The 20,120-nt window shown below is 57.4% G+C and overlaps 1 protein-coding gene across 1 annotated transcript in view; it reads right to left on the bottom strand.

The window, feature by feature from the left end:
- Nucleotides 1-18,844, bottom strand: part of Spsb4 (splA/ryanodine receptor domain and SOCS box containing 4) — a 32,553-nt gene extending 13,709 nt beyond the window's left edge. The window contains exons 1-2 of the mRNA XM_070005524.1: nt 18,685-18,844; nt 13,368-14,198 (exon numbers count right to left, since the gene is read on the bottom strand). Of these exons, the coding sequence (XP_069861625.1) occupies nt 13,368-14,109 (742 nt within the window). The 5' untranslated portion in view covers nt 14,110-14,198; nt 18,685-18,844. The remainder of the gene's footprint in view (nt 1-13,367; nt 14,199-18,684) is intronic.
- Between the last annotated feature and the right edge of the window lie 1,276 nt (nt 18,845-20,120).

The raw sequence follows: 20,120 nt of genomic DNA, 5'->3' as shown, positions 1-20,120 counted from the left end.
GTCCTGGGGTGGAAGGGAGTGAGCTCTGTGGAGATGACAGAGGACATCTCCTCTCAGACACACAGTGCATGGTGCCCACAGGAGGAAGCCATGCACCCAGCACCTGGCATGCCATCTTTCTCTCCTTGGCTATGAAACAAGCCAGCCAGGTGCCCCAGAGAGCTCAGGGAGTCCATGCTGGCTCTGGTCACTCAGCTTGGCCAAATCTTGTCTGAAAACCAAATCTAAAGAAGACCAGGCAAAGAAAACAGAGGTCCTATGGGGGGCATTGCTCATGTGTCAGAGACAGCTGCTGCTCACAAACACAAGAGGGCCCTGGAGCTGGGTGCTGGTGACTCAATCAAGCCTGTCATCCTAGCTAACTCAGGAGGCTGTGATCTGAGGATCTCGGTTCGAAAGCAGCCCAAGCAGTTAAGTCCTCCAATAAACTACTCAGAAAAAAGCCAGAAGTGACTATGTAGCACAAGTGGTAGCATGCCAGCCTTGAGCACAAAGAGGATCGGGGATAGTGCATAGAGCCCAAGTTCAAGGACCAGGACAAAAGAAAAGAAAAAAAGAAGGCGCTGGGGAAAGCAAAGGGCTGTCAGCACATCCTGAAAGGGAGATTCAGAACCTGATGGAGTCTGAGATGGGCTAGCCTGTCACAGCCTGCACTTCCTCCTCACGGAAAGAGGATGTGAGGACCCTACGTGTGGAGCTTCTAACGTGTGAGACACTCGGCAGGGCAGATGAAAGCTTTATCCACGGATGGCCTTCATCCCCTGGCAGCTTGCAGCTTCTCCTGGCCGAAAAAGCTTCTGTGGTAAGACTCGAGCCCCCTGTCAGTGCTCTGCCCAGTTATGGTGGGGACTCTATCCAAAATCAGAATCCTGACCTGAGCCATGAACCCATCTGGGGCTGGACTGCAGCAGGCGATTCATCAACCAAACCTGCCAGAAACATTGCCTGCATTCCGTGAGTACAGATGAAAAAGGCTATCAGGGACTGAGACCCGGGGAGGGCGGGGGCTGTGCTAAACCTGACAGCAGGCCACTTCCTGCCAAGTCACCCCAGGGGACATCCAGCTGAAGCCCAGCTCTGGCCTTTGACCTCTGCCCTGGGTTTGTTTATACATGGGGGGGGGGGGGAGGCTGGGGCTGGGGCTGAGTTGGAGCTGACAGCCAGACGGATCCATGTGTGAGGAACAAGGAAAGCCTTCCAGGGGTCTCAGAGTGTGTGTCCTGCTGAGGAGCAGCCACCAGGCAGTGGAGAAAAGGGAGGGTGCCACCCGCTCTGAGGCAGGGGCGGCTTGGATGCAGAGAGTTCCAGGGCTCAACAGACAGACAGACAGACAGACAGGACAGAAGTCACAGGTGAGTGACCAGGTGGGTGAAGTTATCCCTAAACCGCCCAAGCCTTGTATTTGCCAAGGGCTTTCCTTGTTTTTTTGTTTTTTTTTTTTGTCGGTCGTGGGGCTTGAACTCTGGGCCTGGGCGCTGTTCCTCAGCTCTTCAGCTCAAGGCGAGCGCTCTACCACTTGAGCTACAGCGCCACTTCCGGTTTTCTGGTGGTTTATTGGAGATAGGAGTCTCACAGTCTCTCCTGCCCGGGCTGGCTTTGAACTGCGATCCTCAGATCTCAGCCTCCTGAGTGGCGAGGATTATAGGCGTGAGCCACCAGCGCCCGGCTTGCTTTCCTTGGTTTTATCTCCATAATCTCTCTCCTTCCATGGGAGGCTAGGGGGCTGGGGGGGGAGGGGGAGGGTTGGCTCAAGACCATTAGGCCCTGCTGCTCATTCAACCTGCAGTTCTGGGCCCTCACAGCCATCTCAAAGGTGCCCCCCCCACACACACAGAGGCCCCAGGCCCTTCTCCCTCTGAATTCCTGGCATACCTACTATCAGCCCTCCTCCCCACCTAGGCCCTCTGCCATTCTCTGAGGTCTCCAGGTCCTGACCCACCTCCCTGGATTGCCCCCTCACCCACCCAATGTGGACTGGCGCCCCTGCTCTCTCCGTCCATCCGTCTCCCCTTAGGCTCCAAAGCAGCGCTGCCCAGATCTCTCATGCCCTGGAAGGTTCCTTACACGGCCGCACCATCTAACACGGCGGCGGCCAGTGTGCCTAGAAGGAGTTTTTGTCTTCAGCCAGTGCCACTGAGGCAGGGATGTTTTCAGCTTAATCAACGCGATTTCATCTTAATTAAGCAGCTACCACGTGGCCGGTGGCTATCCTATTGGATGCTAAGAGTGTCTGTCATCCAACAAATCAGAGACCACAGAAGTACGGAGAGCTGTGAGGCCACTGTCTGAGGGGGAACCAAGGCACAGACAGAGGAGGTAGCATGGCTTGGAGTTACACGGCCTGTGGCTGACCAGTTTCCTGCTAGGACCTGCTTTCTTGCCTCCCTTCTTGACACCCAACACTAGACTGGGGAAGTCAAGTTCGTTCACGAGTGTTTTCCTGCGGGTGGCTCCCTAGTGTCACCCTGGCTACTCAGGAGGCTGAGATCTGAGGACTGTAATTCAAAGCCAGCCCAAGCAGGAAAGTCCGGGAGATTCTGATCTCCAATGAACCCCCAGAAAACCTAAGTAGAGCTCTGTGGCTCCTGTAAGGTCCGCTCCTGGATGGCGAGCAGACTCCACCCTCCTGGCAGTAAAGTCTCCACCCAGTACCTGCATTACCTAGGCCACTGGCACACCTGGAAGAGGTCACATCTGCATCTGCTGAGGTCACATCTGAATTTGATGTGGCCACACCTTTCTCCGCCCATACCCTACATAAGGCCTAGCCCAGGCCCAGACGCTCTTTCTCAGCTCTTTCCTTCTCAGCTCTTTTCTCTCTTTTTCCCAGCGCTCTCTCTTTCCCAGCTCTCTTTCCCATCTCTCCCTTCTCTTTCCCAGCTCTTGCTTCTCATTCCCAGCTCTCTCTTCTCTTTCCCAGCTCTTTCCCAGGCCTTTCCAGCCGCGTGGAGTGCCAACCTGGTCCGGTCCCAGCAGGTCTACTGAATAAACCTACCTCTTACCTGAATACCACGTGCGTGGTGCCGTTCTTACTGGGCTACCTCTTTTTAAAAACCTAACAGCTCCAAGTGATAGAGTGCTAGCTTTGAGAAAAAAAGAGCTCAGAGCCGGGTGCCGGTAGCTCACGCCTGTCATCCTAGCTACTCAGGAGGTGAGATCTGAGGATCGCGGTTCAAAGCCAGCCTGGGCAGGAAACTCCGTGGAAACTCTTTTTTTTTTTTTGGAGGGGGGTCTGGTCGTGGGCCTGAACTCTGGGCCTGGGCCCTGTCCCTCAGCTCTTCAGCTCAAGGCTAGCACTCTACCACTTGAGCCACAGCGCCACTTCTAGCTTTTTTTTCTGCTTATGTGGTGCTGAGGAATCGAACCCAGGGCCTCATGTATGCAAGGCAAGCGCTCTACCACTCAGCCACCTTCCCAGTTCTCCGTGAAACTCTTATCTCCAATAAACCACTAGAAAACCGGAAGTGGTGCTGTGGCTCAAGTGGTAGAGCACTAGCCTTGAGCTGAAGAGCTGAGGGACAGCGCCCAGGCCCAGAGTTCAAGCTACATGACCAAAAACAAAAACAAAACAAAACAAAAAAAGAGCTCAGAGATGGTGCCCAGGCTCTTGAGTTCAAGCTCCTCGACTGGGGGGAAAAAAAGTGTCCTCCAGTTTCACACAGCTGAACAATCCATTCGGACAAAGAACCTTCTGTAGCCAACAGAGGTGGCCGTGTCGGATCCAGAAGAAATGAACGCCCCGATGCACCACTCCCAACCCGCGCACCTCCCAGGCCTGCAGGTGCACGCTGCCGGACCGGCCTGCCGGCCCTGCCATCCCAGGAGACTCCTCTGAGCTGAACCAGGTTTTGGTGCCACCTTCCAGGAAGCAGCCACAGAGGTGGAAAAGACGCAGCAAGGGGGGTAGGGGGGCCCATGCCTGGGCTATAGGAAGGACTCCAAGTCCCCAGACAAGGAGAGCTTGTCAACAAACAGACCTGACACTTTCCAAATAGCTAGGATGATACATGTACACCACCATGCCTGGGATTTTACTACTTGAGATTGGGTGGCAGGGAGAAGGGGGTGTCTTATGATTTTTGAGGTGGGGGGTCTGGGCTGGCTTTGAACCGTAATCCTTCTTATCTCCAGCTCACAAATAGCTGGGATTACACGTGTGAGCCCCTGGGCCTGGCTTCATTCTGTCTTCTTAAAAACAATATTGGATTTGACCATAACCATTTGTCTTTAAATTATTATTCTTCCTGTCTATCTCCTTCAAATTGTCATCATACTGTCCCTAGTGCTAGACATGCAGGAGGTGTTCAAAACTTAAGTCACTGAGGGGCTGGGAAGGTGGCTCAGTGGTAGAGTGCTCGCCTAGCATGTATGAAGCCCTGAGTTCAATTCCTCAGTACCACATACACAGAAAAATCCGGAAGTGGTGCTGTGGCTCAAGTGGTAGAGTGCCAGCCTTGAGTTGAAGAGCTGAGGGACAGTGCCAGGCCCAGAGTTCAAGCCCCACGACCAACCAAAAAAACAAAAACAAAAAACCAAACTTAGTCCCTGAGTGACTGGCTGATGGATAATAACCTCCCTTATTTGTCTGTGGCTCCAATCAGACTCTGAGCTCCAGGTCCTGACAAATTGGGGGACATTACTAAACTCTCCAACCCAGAGGTGGGGCCACAGGGAACCAAGCCCTTCAAGGGGAGCCCCACACTGTGTGAGAGGATGGAAAAGATGCAGGAGGGCTGGGAAGGGAAGAGAGTGGAGCAGACAGGCCTTCACAAACTGCAAGCGTCTTCTGAGTTCTGGACTTCTGAAAGAGTTCCCAAGCCCCCTCCAAGCATGCACCCCAGCCTGGCCCTGGCCCCTCTTTCCACTGCCAGCCACCGTTCCCGCCCCTCCCTGCAAGGCCTAGGCACCCCCGTGTCACTACAGCCCAGGGCAAACCTGCTCTGGCTCTGGGACAGTCAGGCATTGTGAAAGAAACATCACAGAGGGAAAGCTCTAGAACTCGACTGTGCTTCGGCAGTGAGCCACTAAGAAGCACAGCCTATCATCGGGCGCTGGGGCCTCACACCTGTCGTCCAGCTATTCATGGGGCTGAGATTGGAGGATCGCAGCTCAAAGCCGGCTGGGGCCAGGAAAAGTTATCTCCAGCGATCCATCAAATGAGATATATGGCTCAGTTGGTAGAGCATTAGCCTTGTTAAAAAGCAAAAGGACAGCGACACAGGGACACAGAGTTCAAGCCCCCGGGCTAACACATACACCTGGCCACACGCGCGTGTGTGCATGTGTGAGTGGACCCCAACAGCCACAGCTGCGTCTCCATACATTACTGAGACAAGAGCAGGGCTCTGCAGGACCATGTGGGGGGGGGGGTACCCTGGGCGCTGGGGAACCAGCAGAAGGGAGGGGGCCAGATTGGGGAGGGCCATCCCAGGAGCCCAGGGGCAGCCCTGGCAAATCAGGGCTCCCAGCATGGAGCCAGGGTTCTCACAGAGCTCTATTTATAGAAGGCAGTCTCCCAGAAGGCTGGAGAAGCCTGGAGAGCCAGCCGGGCCCTGTCGGGCTGTCGGGGCTTAATTTCATCCCCTGGCAAATAAATCATTAAAGGAGCCCACCCCCACCCCCAAGTCTTGGAAGAGCTGACCAGGAAGAGCCATTAAAACAGCTCGGCCCGCCTGTGAATTATGGAAGGCCTCCGACAGCAGCTGTATTAGTGTCGGACCAGACCCTAACTCACGGCTAAGCACCCCCTCTCCTTAACCAAGACAAGTGAGCCAGCAGCCTGATGTCAGCAAATACATGTCACAGGCCATTGGTTCTCCTCATTGTCTTCCAGCACCTCCCCCATCCCCACTGAGTCCTAAGCCAAGCCCATCAGGGGGGTTGGGGAAGCAGCAGAGGACTGACTTCAGCACACAGAAGCCCAAAACCTGTGACCATGGGAGGGGTGGGCACAGCACACACCTGGGAGGGTAAGCGGTGTAGAGGCCTGGATTGGTCCTGACAGCCAAGTCCCTCCCTAGCAGGTGTCATGGGCTGGCCCTTTCTTTTCCCTTCCCAGTCTCTATCTTCCCATGCAGGCCAATGGGCTGAGGGCTCCTTAGCCTGGGGTGGGGAAACGCGATTGGAATCAGAGACGCTGGGAGCAGAGTCAGGCCTTTCCCAAGGGGTCACCCAGAGCAGATTCCATTTGCGGGAATCCCTTCCCAAACAGAAGCCCTTCCCCACTGCGCCCCCAGGACAATAGAGAAATTGAGTCACACCATGGCTGGGGAGGATGAGGACAAGCGGGGATGGGGTGGGAAGGGAGAAGCTGCAGATGGCAAGGTGTTCTGGCCTCAGCAGGTGGAGGCGTGGCTGGCAGAGCCAGGCAGGCCCATGCTGGACTTGCTGGGTGGTTGGCATAAGCGGGTCATGTCCAACGGAGGCCGTGGACACAGACCAAGGTGTGGAGGGGGCCCCGGGTAGCTTGGCTGCAGGGCCATCAAAAGATGCAGGGTCAGGAGGAAGGCTTGCTAGAAAAGCACTCTGGGGCCGGGCACTGAAGGCCCGCGCCTGTCATCCCAGCTACTCAAGATGCTGAGATCTGAGAACCAAGGTTCAAAGTCAGCCAGCGCAGGAAAATCCACAAGACTCTTATCTCCAATTAACTACCAGGAAACCGGAAGTGGAGCTATGGCTCAAGTGGTGGAGAGCTAGCCTTGCACACAGATGTTCAGGGACCGCCCAGGCCCTGAGTGCAAGCCCCAGTATTGGTGCACATGTGCACATGAGTGCACACACACAATAATAATAATAATAATTATTATTATTATTAACACAACAACAATAATAATAATAATTATTATTATTATTATACCCTCCCAAAGCCTGAGGTTTGGATTCCTCGGGCAAAAAAAAATCTCTCACCGGGTGCCGGTGGTTCACGGCTATCATCCTGGGAGGCTGAGATCTGAGGAGCTTGGTTCAAATCCAGCCCGGGCAGGAAAGTCCGTGAGACTCTTCTTTTTTTTGGGTCCGGTCATGGGGCCTGAACTCTGGGCCTGGGCGCTGTCCCTCAGCTCTTCAGCTCAAGGCTAGCGCTCTACCACTTGAGACACAGCGCCACTTCCGGCTTTTTTCTTTTTGCTTATGTGGTGCTGAGGAATTGAACCCAGGGTCTCATGCATGCAAGGCAAGCGCTCTACCACTGAGCCACCTTCCCAGCCCCTCCGTGAGACTCTTATCTCCAATAAACCACTAGAAAACCAGAAGTGGCGCTGTGGCTCAAGCGGTAGAGCACTTGCCTTGAGCTGAAGAGCTCAGGGAGAGCACCCAGCCCAGAGTTCAAGCCCCACGATCGACAAAAAATAAAATAAATCTCTCACTGTAATTTAACAACTGTTATTTCCAGCCTTAATAACAGTGATTTTCTTAGTCTGTGGGAAGCAGAGTCAGAGCTAACAAAATGGTCTATACATTGTCTTATCAGGTACTGCGGCAATTTCTGTATATTGTCCATATATTATTCATGATCCTGGCACCTCAGTGAGTGTGTATCTATCTATAAATGTGTATATATGCATTTTTTAATTTTTTTTTTTTGCCAGGCCTGGGGCTTGAACTGAGGGCTAGCACTCTACTGCTTGAGTCACAGCTCCACTTCTGGCTTTTGAGTGATTCATTGGAGATTAAGAGTCTCCTGGACTTTCCTAACCAGACTGGCTTTGAATCATGATCTTCAGATCTCAGCTTTCTGAGTAGCTAGGTATGAGCCACTGATCCTGGCCATTTCTTTCTTTTAGACCAGCAAACTAAGGAAGGTCCAGGGTGAAATGACTTGCTGAGATCCCAGCTAATCAATCAGAAGTGAGTCTGGGTGGCCATGTAAGAGGCCAGAGCAGGGCTGGGAAGGTGGCTCAGTGGTAGAGGCCCTGGGTTTGATTCCTCAGCACCACATAAGCAGAAAAAAAAGCCGGAAATGTCGCTGTGGCTCAAGTGGTAGTGCGCTAGCCTTGAGCTGAAGAGCTGAGGGACAGTGCCCAGGCCCAGAGTTCAAGCCCCACAACCGGACCAAAAAAAAAAAAGAGGCCAGAGCAACAGCCCTCCTGACCAGTCCTCCTTCCAGATGCTGGCATCTGCATTTCAAAGGCCGCAGCTGCAGGCAGGACTTGGGCTCAATGTGGGAGCTTCCCTACCAGGCCCCCAAAGCCAAGGGAGCAGAGCAGTTGGGCCCTCTGTGAATGATGGGCCACTCCTGTTGGGGGAACAACAAGAGAGGAGCAGCTTCTGAATGTTGGGGTCCTGAATTGCTATGTCTGGCCCATCACACGGCCTCCAGCTGGCCTGTGGGTGGGGACAGAGGAGAGGTAGAACTTCAAGCAGGACAGGCCAGACTTCAAGCAGGACAGGCAGCACCCTCTGTGCCAGCCAACTGTGACGCCCTGCCTGCCCCGGTAGAGGAAGGAAAAGCTATTCAGGAGATAAGACACCAAACCATAAACAGGCGTTTAATGAGTACTTTCTGTATATTTTGTTCCACAGAGGGTGGGAGGGGGGAGATATACCATGGGATACCAAGAAGACTAAGGTGCAATGCTCTGGGAACCAGCGGCTCACAGCTGTAATCCTAGCTACTCAAGAGGCTGAGATCCAAGCTAGCTTAGGCACAACAGTCCATGGGTCTCTTATCCCCAGTTAACCAACAAAAAGCTGGTAGAAGAGGTGTGGCTCAAACGACATAGCACTCACCTTGAGTGGAAAAAGCCAAGAGAAAGAAGGAGGCCCCAATACTGGCACCAACACACACACACACACACACACACACACACACACACACACACACTGGCACCAACACACACACACACACATTTTTAAAAGAATTCCAAAAATAGTAATCTGAAAAATTAAATTACAATATGCCCATATCATAAATACACACCATTATTAATTAGCATATGAGGGTACGCCGCATTAACTGGTATTTAGACAGCTGCCAACATGCAGAGCGATGTCTATAATATAATCTAATAATTCCCTGACCAGATAGCCGGGGGCCATGGCTCCTACTTTAGATTTCAGCTACTGGGGAGACAGAGGCCAGATGATGGAGAGGTCAAATCCAGACCTCACGGAGGCTGGAAGGACATGCGGGGCTTGTGGAGCCACTGGGCGGCGTGGGAGGAGGGCTGGGACAAGGAGAGGGTGTCCTTGGAGCCGTGCTGGTGGAGTGTTCTCTCTGGCCTTCGTCCATACCGGAAGCCTTGGGCGGCTGCCAGGCTGCTCTGCTTGGCTGGGGAACCAATAAATACTTGTTGGCAGATCGATTAAACCATCTAGGAACGATGTGTGGAAATAGAGCTTCTCTGGTGTGGTACAGGTGGACAAGCTGGAACAGACAGGAAATCTCAGGATACCTGGGCATCCTGTCCCCACCCCAAAGTCAGCCCTAAGTCCTGTGAAAAAAGCTGGCCGTTCAGCCTGTGGCTCATGCCTGTAATCCTCACTGAGATCTGAGGATCATGGTTGGAAGCCAACCTGAGCAGGGAAGTCCATGGTATCGCCAATGAACCCACCAGAAAACCGGAAGTGGTGCTGTGGCTCAAAGTGGTAGAGTCTTGAGCCCTAGAGCAAACAGAGCTCAGGAACCATGCCCAGGCCCTGAGCTCAAGCCCCACGACCACCACCACCAACAAAAGAGTCTGGTCCTTCTTAACGGGGGTTGAAGGGAGGCCGTGAGGGCCCAGAGAGTAGGAGGCCAGGATGAACAAATGGCAAGGACCAGGGCTTAGGCACAGCTGTCCCCACGTGCCATCCGAAGTACTTCATCTTGCCAAGACTCAGAAAACGGAAGCAAGAGTCACATTGCCTCAAAAGCTTACTGTGGCTAAAACTGGAAGGAGAAAAAAAAAAAAAAGAAAGAAAGCTGGGCTGGGCGCCGGTGGCTCACGCCTGTCATCCTAGCTACTCAGGAGGCTGAGACCTGAGAATCGCGGTTCAAAGCCAGCCCCGGCAGGAAAAGTCCGTGAGACTCTTATCTCCAATAAACCACTAGAAAACCGGAAGTGGTGGCTCAAGTGGTAGAGCACTCACCTTGAGCTAAAGAGAGCAAGGACAGGGCCCAGGCCCAGAGTTCAAGCTCCACGACCCACAATAAAATAAAATAAAATAAAAATAAAGAGAAGAAAGCTAGGTGCCAGTGGCTACTTAGGAAGCTGAGATCTGATAATGCAGATTTAAGCCAGTCCAAGCAGGAGAATCCTTGAGACTCTTATCTCCAAGGAACCAGCAAAAAGCCAGAGATGGAGCTGTGGCTCAAGAGGTCGAGTGCCAGCATTGAGTGAAAAAGCCAAGGGACAGTGGTTAGGCCATGAATTCAAGTACTGGTGTACACACACGCACGCACGCACACACACACACACACACTCACACAGCTGTTTGGGGTCTCCCGCTGTTCTGTGTCTCTTCTCTTCTTCCTGCACCCCTCATCCACTAGCCAAAGACCATGAGACACAGCCCCTCTTCTGTCAGTCTCCGGACCGGGGAGCCCCATGGGGCTGGGGGCACAGGGTGGGGGTAAGGAAGTCCCCAACCCCCAGCCAGTCACTTTTCCAGTCCTAATTCCACAAGACACAGAATGCTCATTGCTTCTTTTCACCGTGGGATTTATCTGATCACCATGCTTGCTTGCTTTTTTCCTTTTTCTTTTGGTGGAACTGGGGTTTGAACTCAGAGCCTTATGCTTTTTGCTGGGCAGGCACTCTGCCACCTTGTTACAAGCCAGCTCTGCCTAGCCAGAGACTGAGGTGATTCTTAAGACACTTCCCACAAGGCCACGGGTTAACTAAACTAGCTCTTCTCAGGACCCACCCAACCTTGCCAAGATTGAAGCAGCTACAAGGAGGCTCAACTGTTTCAACACAGTCCAACAACCGCCGAGCTGCCAGAGAGCCCCGCCTGCCACTCACATTTCTGTTGACTTGTGATCTGCCCACTCTTCGCTCAAGCAAATGCAAGAGCCTGGCAGGGCTCACACTGTGCCCTTCAGTGCTTTCTGCAGTCTGACTTTCCATCCCTCAACTAAGGAAGGGAGCATGGGAAAAGAGTGGGTCCCAGAGGTAACAGATCTGGGGGTGGGGGAAACCCCATGTCGGGCTCTCTGAAGGGTTGCTCTTCTGTTTTCTTATCTCTCTAAAGGAGTCTGCAAGTGGCCTCATTTGGCTGGCAGTTGCAAATAAATAAATAAACTGGCCAGGTATGTGGCTCACACCTGTAATCCCAGCTTACTTGGGAAGGCAGAGACTGACACAATAAAGATTTTTTTTGGGGGGGGGTTGGTCATGGGGCTCAAATTCAGTATCTGGGCGCTGTCCCTGAGTCTCTCTGTGCTCAAGGCCAGAGCTCTACCACTTGAGCCACTTCACCACTTCTGGTGTTTTTGAGTGAGTGGTTTATTGGAGATAAGAGTCTCACAGGGACTCTTTTGCCCAGGATGGCTTCGAACTGCGATCCTCAGATCTGAGCCTCCTGAGTAGATAGGATTACAGGTGTTGAGTCTCTAGCCACCCCACAGGATAAAAACTTGGAAAGACTTTATCTCAACAAACAAGGTAGGCATGTTGTAACACATCTATGATACCAGCTCTGCAGGAGGTGTAAGTAAGAGGATTGAGGTCCAAAGATAGCCTCTGCAAAAAATGCTACACCCTACCTGAAAACTGCAGCAAAAAAGGGCTGGAGGTGTGGTTCAAGTGGTAGAGCACTAGGGCCTAGTGTGTACAAGGCCCTAAATTCAATCCCCAGGTGCCCCCAAAAATGCACAACTGGAATGCTATGAGGCACTGCCCCATTTCCAGCAGGGGTGCAGAAGGAAGTCTGCGAAGTCTGCAAATGCCTGAGCCCCACCCCTGCACAGCTGATCCCACTGGGGTCTTGTAGCCACCTGGGCCTCTACCCAGAAGCCTCCTCACCTCCCAACCATCCCTTCCAAGGACCTGGGCTCTGTCCCGATTGCTCAATTGCACCCGTGTAATCAGAGTAGCCCTCAGAGCTGTCGGCATTCAGACTGCAGCCATCGGGGCTTGTCTGCAGTCTGCCCAGTGTTCGGCCACCACTGAGATTTCTAGGTTGTCTTGGAAGGGGTTGGAAGATGGCACAGCCCCCGCCTCGCACCTCCTCCTTCAGTTCATCCCTAACAGCTCACAGGCAGACGCCGCACGCGGTAGGTTGACAGCGATCATAGTTGTCATTGCTTATAGTTTATCAATGAGGGGAGGGTGCGAGACCTTGACATGCTGGGGCCGAGGGACTGTCTTCCTGCCTCTCCTGCTGTGGTAAGCCTGGGTCATGCTCTACCACCCTGGAACACCTGCGAAGATTTGCCCAAGGCCACTGGGTTCTAAGCGCATATATTATCATGTATGTGTGTATGTGTGTGTGTGTGTGTGTGTGTGTGTGTATGTGTGGGTGTATGTGTATACCAGTACTAGGGCTTGAGTGTGCTCCCTTAGCTCTTTCTGCTCAAGGCTGGTGCTCTACCACCTGAGCCACACCTCAACAGTCACTTTTTGGTGGTTAATTGGTTATTAAAGTCTCATGGACTTTCCTTCCCTTGGGCTGGCTTGGAACCGCCATCCTCAGATCTCAGTCCCCTGAATGGCTAGGATGACAGGTGTGAGCCACTGCCGCCCGGCTGTCTGCCCGCGGCTGAGTCGGATCCCCCAAAACTGCCATTTGCAGATGAGGAAATGGAGGCCCAGCTCGGAATCGTCCCTCAGACCACTGCGAAGTCAGGACTGCAGATGGGGAAACTGAGGCCCAGCTCTGAATTCCCCAGCCCACAACGAAGTTGGGATTCCAGCTCCCAAGCCCCCAGCCCACCACCAAATCAGGATTGCAGACGGGGAAACTGAGGCCCAGCTCTGAATCCCTCAGCCCACTCTGAAGTCAGGGTTGCAAATGGGGAAACGGAGGCCCAGCTTCCAGTCCCCCAGGGCCCACACACACACACCAGATGGGGAAACTGAGGCCTAGCTTCCAATCCCCCAGCACCCCACCACCACAAAATCAGGCTTGCAGATGGGGAAACTGAGGCCCAGCTCTGAATCCCTCAGCCCACTCTGAAGTCAGGGCTGCAAATGGGGAAACCGAGGCCCAGCTCTGCATTTTCCCCCTCTCCCCCCACACCATCACATTAGGATTCCAGATGGGGGAAACTGAGGCCCAGCTTCCAGTCCCCCAGGGCCCCCCCCCACACTAGATGGGGAAACTGAGGCCCAGCTTCCAGTCCCCCAGGGCCCCCCCACACTAGATGGGGAAACTGAGGCCCAGCTCCCCCTTCCCCCCCCCCACCTCCCAGCCCAGCCCGGCCGCACAGGCCAGCCCCGACTTACGGTCCAGGCCGTTGATGTAGCGCATGGTGACCTCGCAGTGGCCCCAGACGGCGCTCACCACCGGGTACAGCTTCCGGCCCCGCAGGCCGCGGAAGGCCACGCCCAGGTAGCGGCCGTCCGCCACGAAGCTGAGCGTGCCCGCGTCCATGTCCAGCAGCACCAGCAGCGAGTCGGGCGTGGCGAAGGCCTCGCCGGGGGCCAGGCCGGCCGGGTAGGCGGCGCCGGGCCGGTGGTCGCCGTCGTGGTAGAGGCGGCCGCGGCCCAGGTCCCAGCCCCAGGACTCGGCGTCGCTGCCCACCAGCGCCGTGTAGCCCACGGCGTGCAGCGGCGCGCGCGCCGTGGCCACGCCCACCACGGCGTGCGTGCCGCGCTGCCGCGCCGGCCAGTGGATCTGCCAGGCGTGCAGGCCGCGCGCGTGCCCCACCTTGCCGCGGATGCCGTCGGTGCTCTGCGCCACCGGGTGCCGGTGGAACGTCAGCCGGTCGTCGTCCTTGACGAACACGTTCAGCGACCGGTCCTCGGGGTTCCAGGCGTGCCGCAGCTGCACGGCCGGGCCGGCGGCCGGCATGTCCAGCAGCTGGTCCAGCCGCGCGGGCCTCCCGGCCTCCGGGCCTCGCGCCGCCGCGGCCTCCGCCCGCTTCGCCGGGGAGGAGGAGGAGGAGGAGGAGGAGGGGCAGCGCCGCTGCCCCGCCGGGTCTCGAACCTCCGCCGCCTTGAGGCTCCCTGACAGTTTCTGGCCCATGGCCGGGCCGCCGCCGTCCCCGCTCCGGGCAGCCCCACGGGGTGGGGACCCCCACAGCCTCTACCGGGCTGCGGCCGGGGCCCAAGCTCCTGCCAGGGAAGCAGAGGCCTGGGTTAGAGCCGCCAGCGACCCCCGCCGTCCGTCCGTCCGTCCACCCCCTGTCCCTGACCCCTGTGTCCACCCCCCATGGGACAGTAATAATAAGGGGTGCTGTCATCCTAGCCAAGCTTAGTTTCTGAGCCAATACCCCCCCCCAAAGAAACTAGTCACAGAATTAATGGAATCATAAAACACTACCAACTGGACAATCGAGGAAAAGCCTCTTTTCACTGGGGCGGTCAGCGGCCTCACACCTGTCATCCTCTAGCTACTCAGGGGTCTGAAGATCATGGTTCAAAGCCAGCCCGGACAGGATAGTCTGTGAGACTCTTCTCCAATAATCTACCCCCCCACACCCCATAAAAAAGGCCAGAAGTAGTGCAGTGGGTCAAGCGGTAGAGTGCTAGCCTCTGGCACAAAAGCTCACGGACAGCGTCCAGGCCCCGAGTTCAAAGGCTCAGGATGGGAAAACACTACCAATTGGCTATGGAAGAAAAACTCTTTAAACAACTTTGATTTTAAAAACCCACATAAGGGGCTGGGAAGGTGGCTCAGTGGTAGAGCGCTTGCCTTCCATGCATGAGGCCCTGGGTTCGATTCCTCAGCACCACATATGCAGAAAAAGCCGGAAGTGGTGCTGTGGCTCAAGTGGTAGAGCGCTAGCCTTGAGCTGAAGAGCTGAGGGACAGTGCCCAGGCCCAGAGTTCAGGCTCCACGACCCCCCCCCAAAAAAAAGAATACTTAGAAATTAAAAAACAAAACAAAACAAACAAAAAATGCTTGGGTGTGGTGGTGCCCACCTGTAATCCCTGTATTTGGGAAACTGACATAGGATGATCTGAAGTTTAAGTAGTCAGCCTGGGCCACAGAATAAAATCCTGGCTCAAAAGAAATATTTTTAACTGAAGTTCATTCTATATAGTTATAGAGATAACCCCTATAAATAAAAATAAAACACAAACCTGCTCATAAGGCCCTCTGCACTGAGTAAAAACATCACATACTGAAAGCTTTTGTTTTAAGAAGCAATTGAAGCAAAAAAAGGACATAAACACATAAAAGTGGCAGTAAAACTAAGACCACAGTAGTAACCACGTGGGTGAATGGCTGTAATAAAGAACTAGAAAGAAAACTCTGAAACCAACGGAGACAGACTAGGATCCATGGTGATAAAAATAAAGGAAAGAGGCTTTGAGGCGGTGACTTACACCTGTCACCCTAGCTCCTCAAGAGATAGAGATCTGAGGTTCACAGTTGAAAGCTGGCTAGGGGAGGAGGGGGCAGGGGCGGGAATCCTTGAGACTTTTATCTCCAGTTAACCAGCAAAAAGCTGGAAGAGGAGATGTGATTCAAGTGGTCTGGAATGGGCTGTTTAATGAAAAGATGCTCTGGGTGCAGACTGTACTCGTCAACAGTGAATGGATTCGGAAGGCCTAAACAAAGGGTTTATGCGCAGATGTGGGTCACTTTCGCCTACAATAGAGACCAGGGGACCTCCTGCATCTGCCTGTCCAAAGGCAGCCATCTGTACCGTTCTAAGTGGGAATGCCTCCGGCCAAAGAGGCTTCCCCAGGCCTCTGCTCCCTCTGTTGCCATGGGAACCCTCCCACGCCTGACTGAGCCACCCCCACCCCACCCCCCCCAAAAAAGCTTAACTGTCAGCCAGCAAGGGAGCAAGGAGGTGCCATGCAAGGGGTTTGCTGGGCAGGGACCAAGCCAGAAGGCTCTGCAAGGTCATTTGAAAGAGACAAGAGTCCTGAAGCCAGAAAGCGAGTGAGGCCACTGCAGGCCTGCGGCTGCCTCTGGGCGGAGGGCTGCCCTGTGGCCTCCTCTGGGCTGAGCTGGTCCCAGGAGTCAGACCTAGCCATGGGGCTGGGGAGGCCTCTGGGGACATTTTTCTATTATTAAGATCACAATTATCTTCCTATCCAACCTCATTTATCTCCTTGGATGAACTTTGCCCACTAGATGTTACTCTGGTCATCAGAAAACAATACCTGAAAAAAAAGCAAAACTTCCACACCTCTGGGGTCAAGCTGGGGCATGAGAAGAACCAGATGGGAGGGGTATGTGTGTGTGTGTGTGTGTGTGTGGTGTGCGTGCATGTGTGCACTTGTGTCAGACTAGGCTTGAACTAAGGGCACTGTCCATTAGTTTTTCCACCTCAAGGCTGGCACTCTACCACTTGAGCTACAGCTCCTTGTCTGGCTTTTTGCTGGCTAACTGGATATAAGATTCTCTCAGAGCCGAGAGCTGGTGGCTTACACCTGTCATCCTAACTACTCAGGAGGGTGAGATCTGAAGATCCTGGTTTGAAGCCAACCCAGGCAGAAAAGTCCCTGAGACTCTTATCTCTAATAAACTACTCAGAAAAAGCCAGAAGTGGTACTGTGGCTCAAGTGGTAGAGCACTAGCCTTGAGAGAAAAAGCTCAGGGACAGCACCTAGGCCCTGAGTTCAAGCCCCAGGACTAACCAAAAAAACAAACAAAAAAAAAAAGTCAGGCTTTTGTTAGGCTCCCAAGATCCTCAGATCTCAGCCTCCTGAGTAGCTAGGATGACAGGAGTGAGCCACTGGCACCTGGCCATATTTACATTTTTAAAAGATTCTGCTAATAAAGTTATTATTGCTTGATATTTTGAGGTCTGAAAAATGCAATCTTCTAAGTTTAGCATGCAATTTTCCTATTGAATAAAATGAGACACCTTGGCATGGGTGTTAATATTAATTGTGTGTGTGTGTGTGTGTGTGTGTGTGTGTGTGTGTATGTTGGCCCCGGGCCTTGAACTCAGGCCTGAGCTTTTTGCTCAAGGCTACTCCTTTACCACTTCAGCTACAGCTCCATTTCTGGCTTTTTTGGTAACTAGGAATAAGAGTCACAGGGACTTTTCCTCCCCAGACTGGCTTCGAACCATGATCTTCGGATCTCAGTATCCTGAGTGGCTAGAATTACAGCCCTGGGGGGTCCAGACTGGAGAAGGGATGTTGAGGAAGGAGGGGGGAGGGGGATGTCCTCCCCCTTCAGCCTGAGTGACAGAAACTGCAGGATTTAGTTGCAGGTTATGGGTGACATGGTGGGGGGGGAACCTGGGAGAGATGGGGGTGCGGATGGTGTGAGGGTCTCCTCTTCTGGGGAGAAAGGAGGGGCGTACTCCAAATTCTCCTTCTAATAGCATTTCCTGGGGCCATCCCAACGCCTCCAAATTAGGTCCCTCAAATTGCAGAGGAGGGGGGGAGGGATGGAAGATGGAGGGCTCAGGTTTCTAAGAGGAGACCTCTTCTAGGTTCACACCCCAAATGGAGGAGGAGCAGAAGGAGGAGGAGGAGGAGGAAGGAGGAAGAGGAAGGGGTGAAGGAGGAAGATGGGGATGAAGGAGGAGGAAGAGGAGGAGGAAGGAGGAGGGGAAGAGGAAGAGGGGAAGAGGAAGAGGGGAAAGAGGAAGAAGGAGAGGGAAGAAGAGGAGGAAGAGGAGGAGGAAGAGGAGGAAGAGGAGGAGGAAGAGGAGGAAGAGGAAAAGGAGGAAGGAGGAGGAGGGGGAGGAAGAGGAGGAAAAAGAGGAAGGAGGAGGAGGCGGAAGTGCAGCACAGCTGGGGAAACGCGACAGAACTGGCTCCAGGGCTGCTGGTGGAAGTTGAATTCGAACCCGTGCCCAGGCCTCAGGCCGCCCATGCCCACTTCCACTGGGCGCGCCCTTCTGCCTTCCTGTCTCTGGCAGGCCCGACCCCTGCCCCGGGCTTCGCCGGCCGGTCCGGAGGCCGAGGGAGGTGGGGTGGGTGGAGAGGGGTGGGGTGCGGGGGGGGGGGGTCCTGGGCTGGAGCCCCGTGAAGCCCCCCCCCAGGCCCCGAGCCGAGCCCGGACCATCCCCGAGTCCGCGTCCCGGCCGGGCGGGGAAGCGAACCCCAGGGGCAGCGCCCGCGAGTGACCCGCATCACACGACCCCCCCAAAACGATGCCCCGCACCCCCCACCCCGTCCACGGCGCAGGGCGCGAACTTGCCCGGCGAGCGTGCGCGTGTGTGCGCGTGCGCGCGCGGCGGGCTGAGCCCGGCGTGCGGGGCTGGGGATCCCGCACGCCCTCCCCGTGCTGCGCGCGCGGGGGACACGCGGGATCACCGGGGTGCGGGGAGCGGGGTTGGCTCGGCCCAAGGTCACCCGGCGGCCGGCGTGGGACCCAAACCCCAGGCCGGGGGTGGGGGGTGGGGGGTGACTCCGTGCGCGCGCGCGCGGGGCTGTGCGCGGGGTGAGAGCGCGCGCGTCTGCACCGCACTGAGAAGCAGCCGCTGGCCTCGAACCCACGATCCCAGAAGCCGCCCTCCTCCCCCCTCCACCCCTCCCACCCCCCCATCCCTCACCCCTCACCCCTCACTCCCAGGGCCGCGCGCACCGCACACCTACACCATCCGCACCTACACCCGCCGGCCGCCGGCCGGGGGAGGGGACCAAGTCCTCCCAGGAGCCCCCGGGGGGGGGTACTCACCATACACGGCCCGGGAGGAGGAGGAGGAGGAGGAGGGCGAGCGCCGGCCCCGGGTCGCGGTGCCCGGCAGGGCGGCCCGGAGTTGGGAAGCGTTCCCGGCCAAGTTGGCGCTCGGGCGGGGCGGGGCGAGCGGCACCGCGCGGAGGTCCGGCCGGGTGCGGGGTGGGGCGGGGCGGGGTCGGGAGGGCGCGGAGCCCGACCCCCGCGGGGCCGCCCGGGTCCCCGCGCTCAGGGCGCGCGGGCCGCACCTCGGCCGCCGGCCCCCGGCGTCGTCTCCCCCCGCGCCCCGGGCGCACGCGGCGGCGGCGGCCCGACCCCGGTCTGCGGGGCGCTCATCGCCTTCCTCCCCCCCTCTCCCCCCCTAACCCCGGGGGAGGGGGCGGGGAGACCCCGAGGGGGGGAGGGGACCTTTGTGCGCCGGGCTCGCGGGGCGCCCGCGGCTCGGCCCTGGATGCTGCAGCCGCCGCCGCCTCCCCCTGCGCCGCCCGCCCGCCCGCCCGCCCGCCCCGCCGGCCCGCAGGCTGCGGCTGAAAGCCGATCCCGCTGAGCTCATCCCGGAGGCCACGGGTCCAATAGCCGCGGAAGGGGCGGCCGCGGGAACGCCCCTCCCCCCGGCCCTCACCCCCCCCCCGCCCGCCCGGCCCGCGCGCCCCCGGAATCCCCCCGCCCGGCCCGCGTCCCCCGGCCCCCCCCCGCCCGGCCCGCGCGCCCCCGGAATCCCCCCGCCCGGCCCGCGCCCCCCGGCCCCCTCCGCCCGGCCCGCGCCCCCCGGCCCCCCCCGCCCGGCCCGCGCCCCCCGGCCCCCCCCCGCCCGGCCCCCCCCGCCCGGCCCGCGCCCCCCGGCCCCCCCCGCCCGGCCCGCGCCCCCCGGCCCCCTCCGCCCGGCCCGCGCCCCCCGGCCCCCTCCGCCCGGCCCGCGCGCCCCCGGACCCCCCCCCGCCCGGCCCGCGCCCCCCGGCCCCCTCCGCCCGGCCCGCGCCCCCCGGCCCCCTCCGCCCGGCCCGCGCGCCCCCGGCCCCCCCCCCCGCCCGGCCCGCGCCCCCCGGCCCCCCCCCGCCCGGCCCGCGCCCCCCGGCCCCCTCCGCCCGGCCCGCGCCCCCCGGCCCCCTCCGCCCGGCCCGCGCGCCCCCGGACCCCCCCCCGCCCGGCCCGCGCGCCCCCCCCGCCCCCCGGCCTGTCCTGCGACCCCGGACCCCCCTCAGCCCGGCCCGCGCACCCCCGGCCCCCCCAAGCCTGACCCGCGCCCCCCCGCCCGGCCCGCGCGCCCCCGGACACCCCCCCCCGACCCGCGCGCCCCCGGACACCCCCCGCCCGGCCCGCGCGCCCCCGGACACCCCCCCCCGACCCGCGCGTCCCCGGAACCCCCCCCCCGACCCGCGTGCCCCAGGACCCCCTCGTCTGTCCTGCGCCCCGGGCCGTCCCAGCCCCACCACCTA

The sequence above is a fragment of the Dipodomys merriami genome, unplaced genomic scaffold (assembly GCF_024711535.1).
Source record: "Dipodomys merriami isolate MVZ:Mamm:240054 unplaced genomic scaffold, mDipMer1.0.p SCAF_68, whole genome shotgun sequence".
NCBI classification, from domain to species: Eukaryota; Metazoa; Chordata; class Mammalia; order Rodentia; family Heteromyidae; genus Dipodomys; species Dipodomys merriami.
The sequence above is the reverse complement of the archived record's forward strand: the minus strand, read 5'-3'. Positions and strand labels throughout refer to the sequence as shown.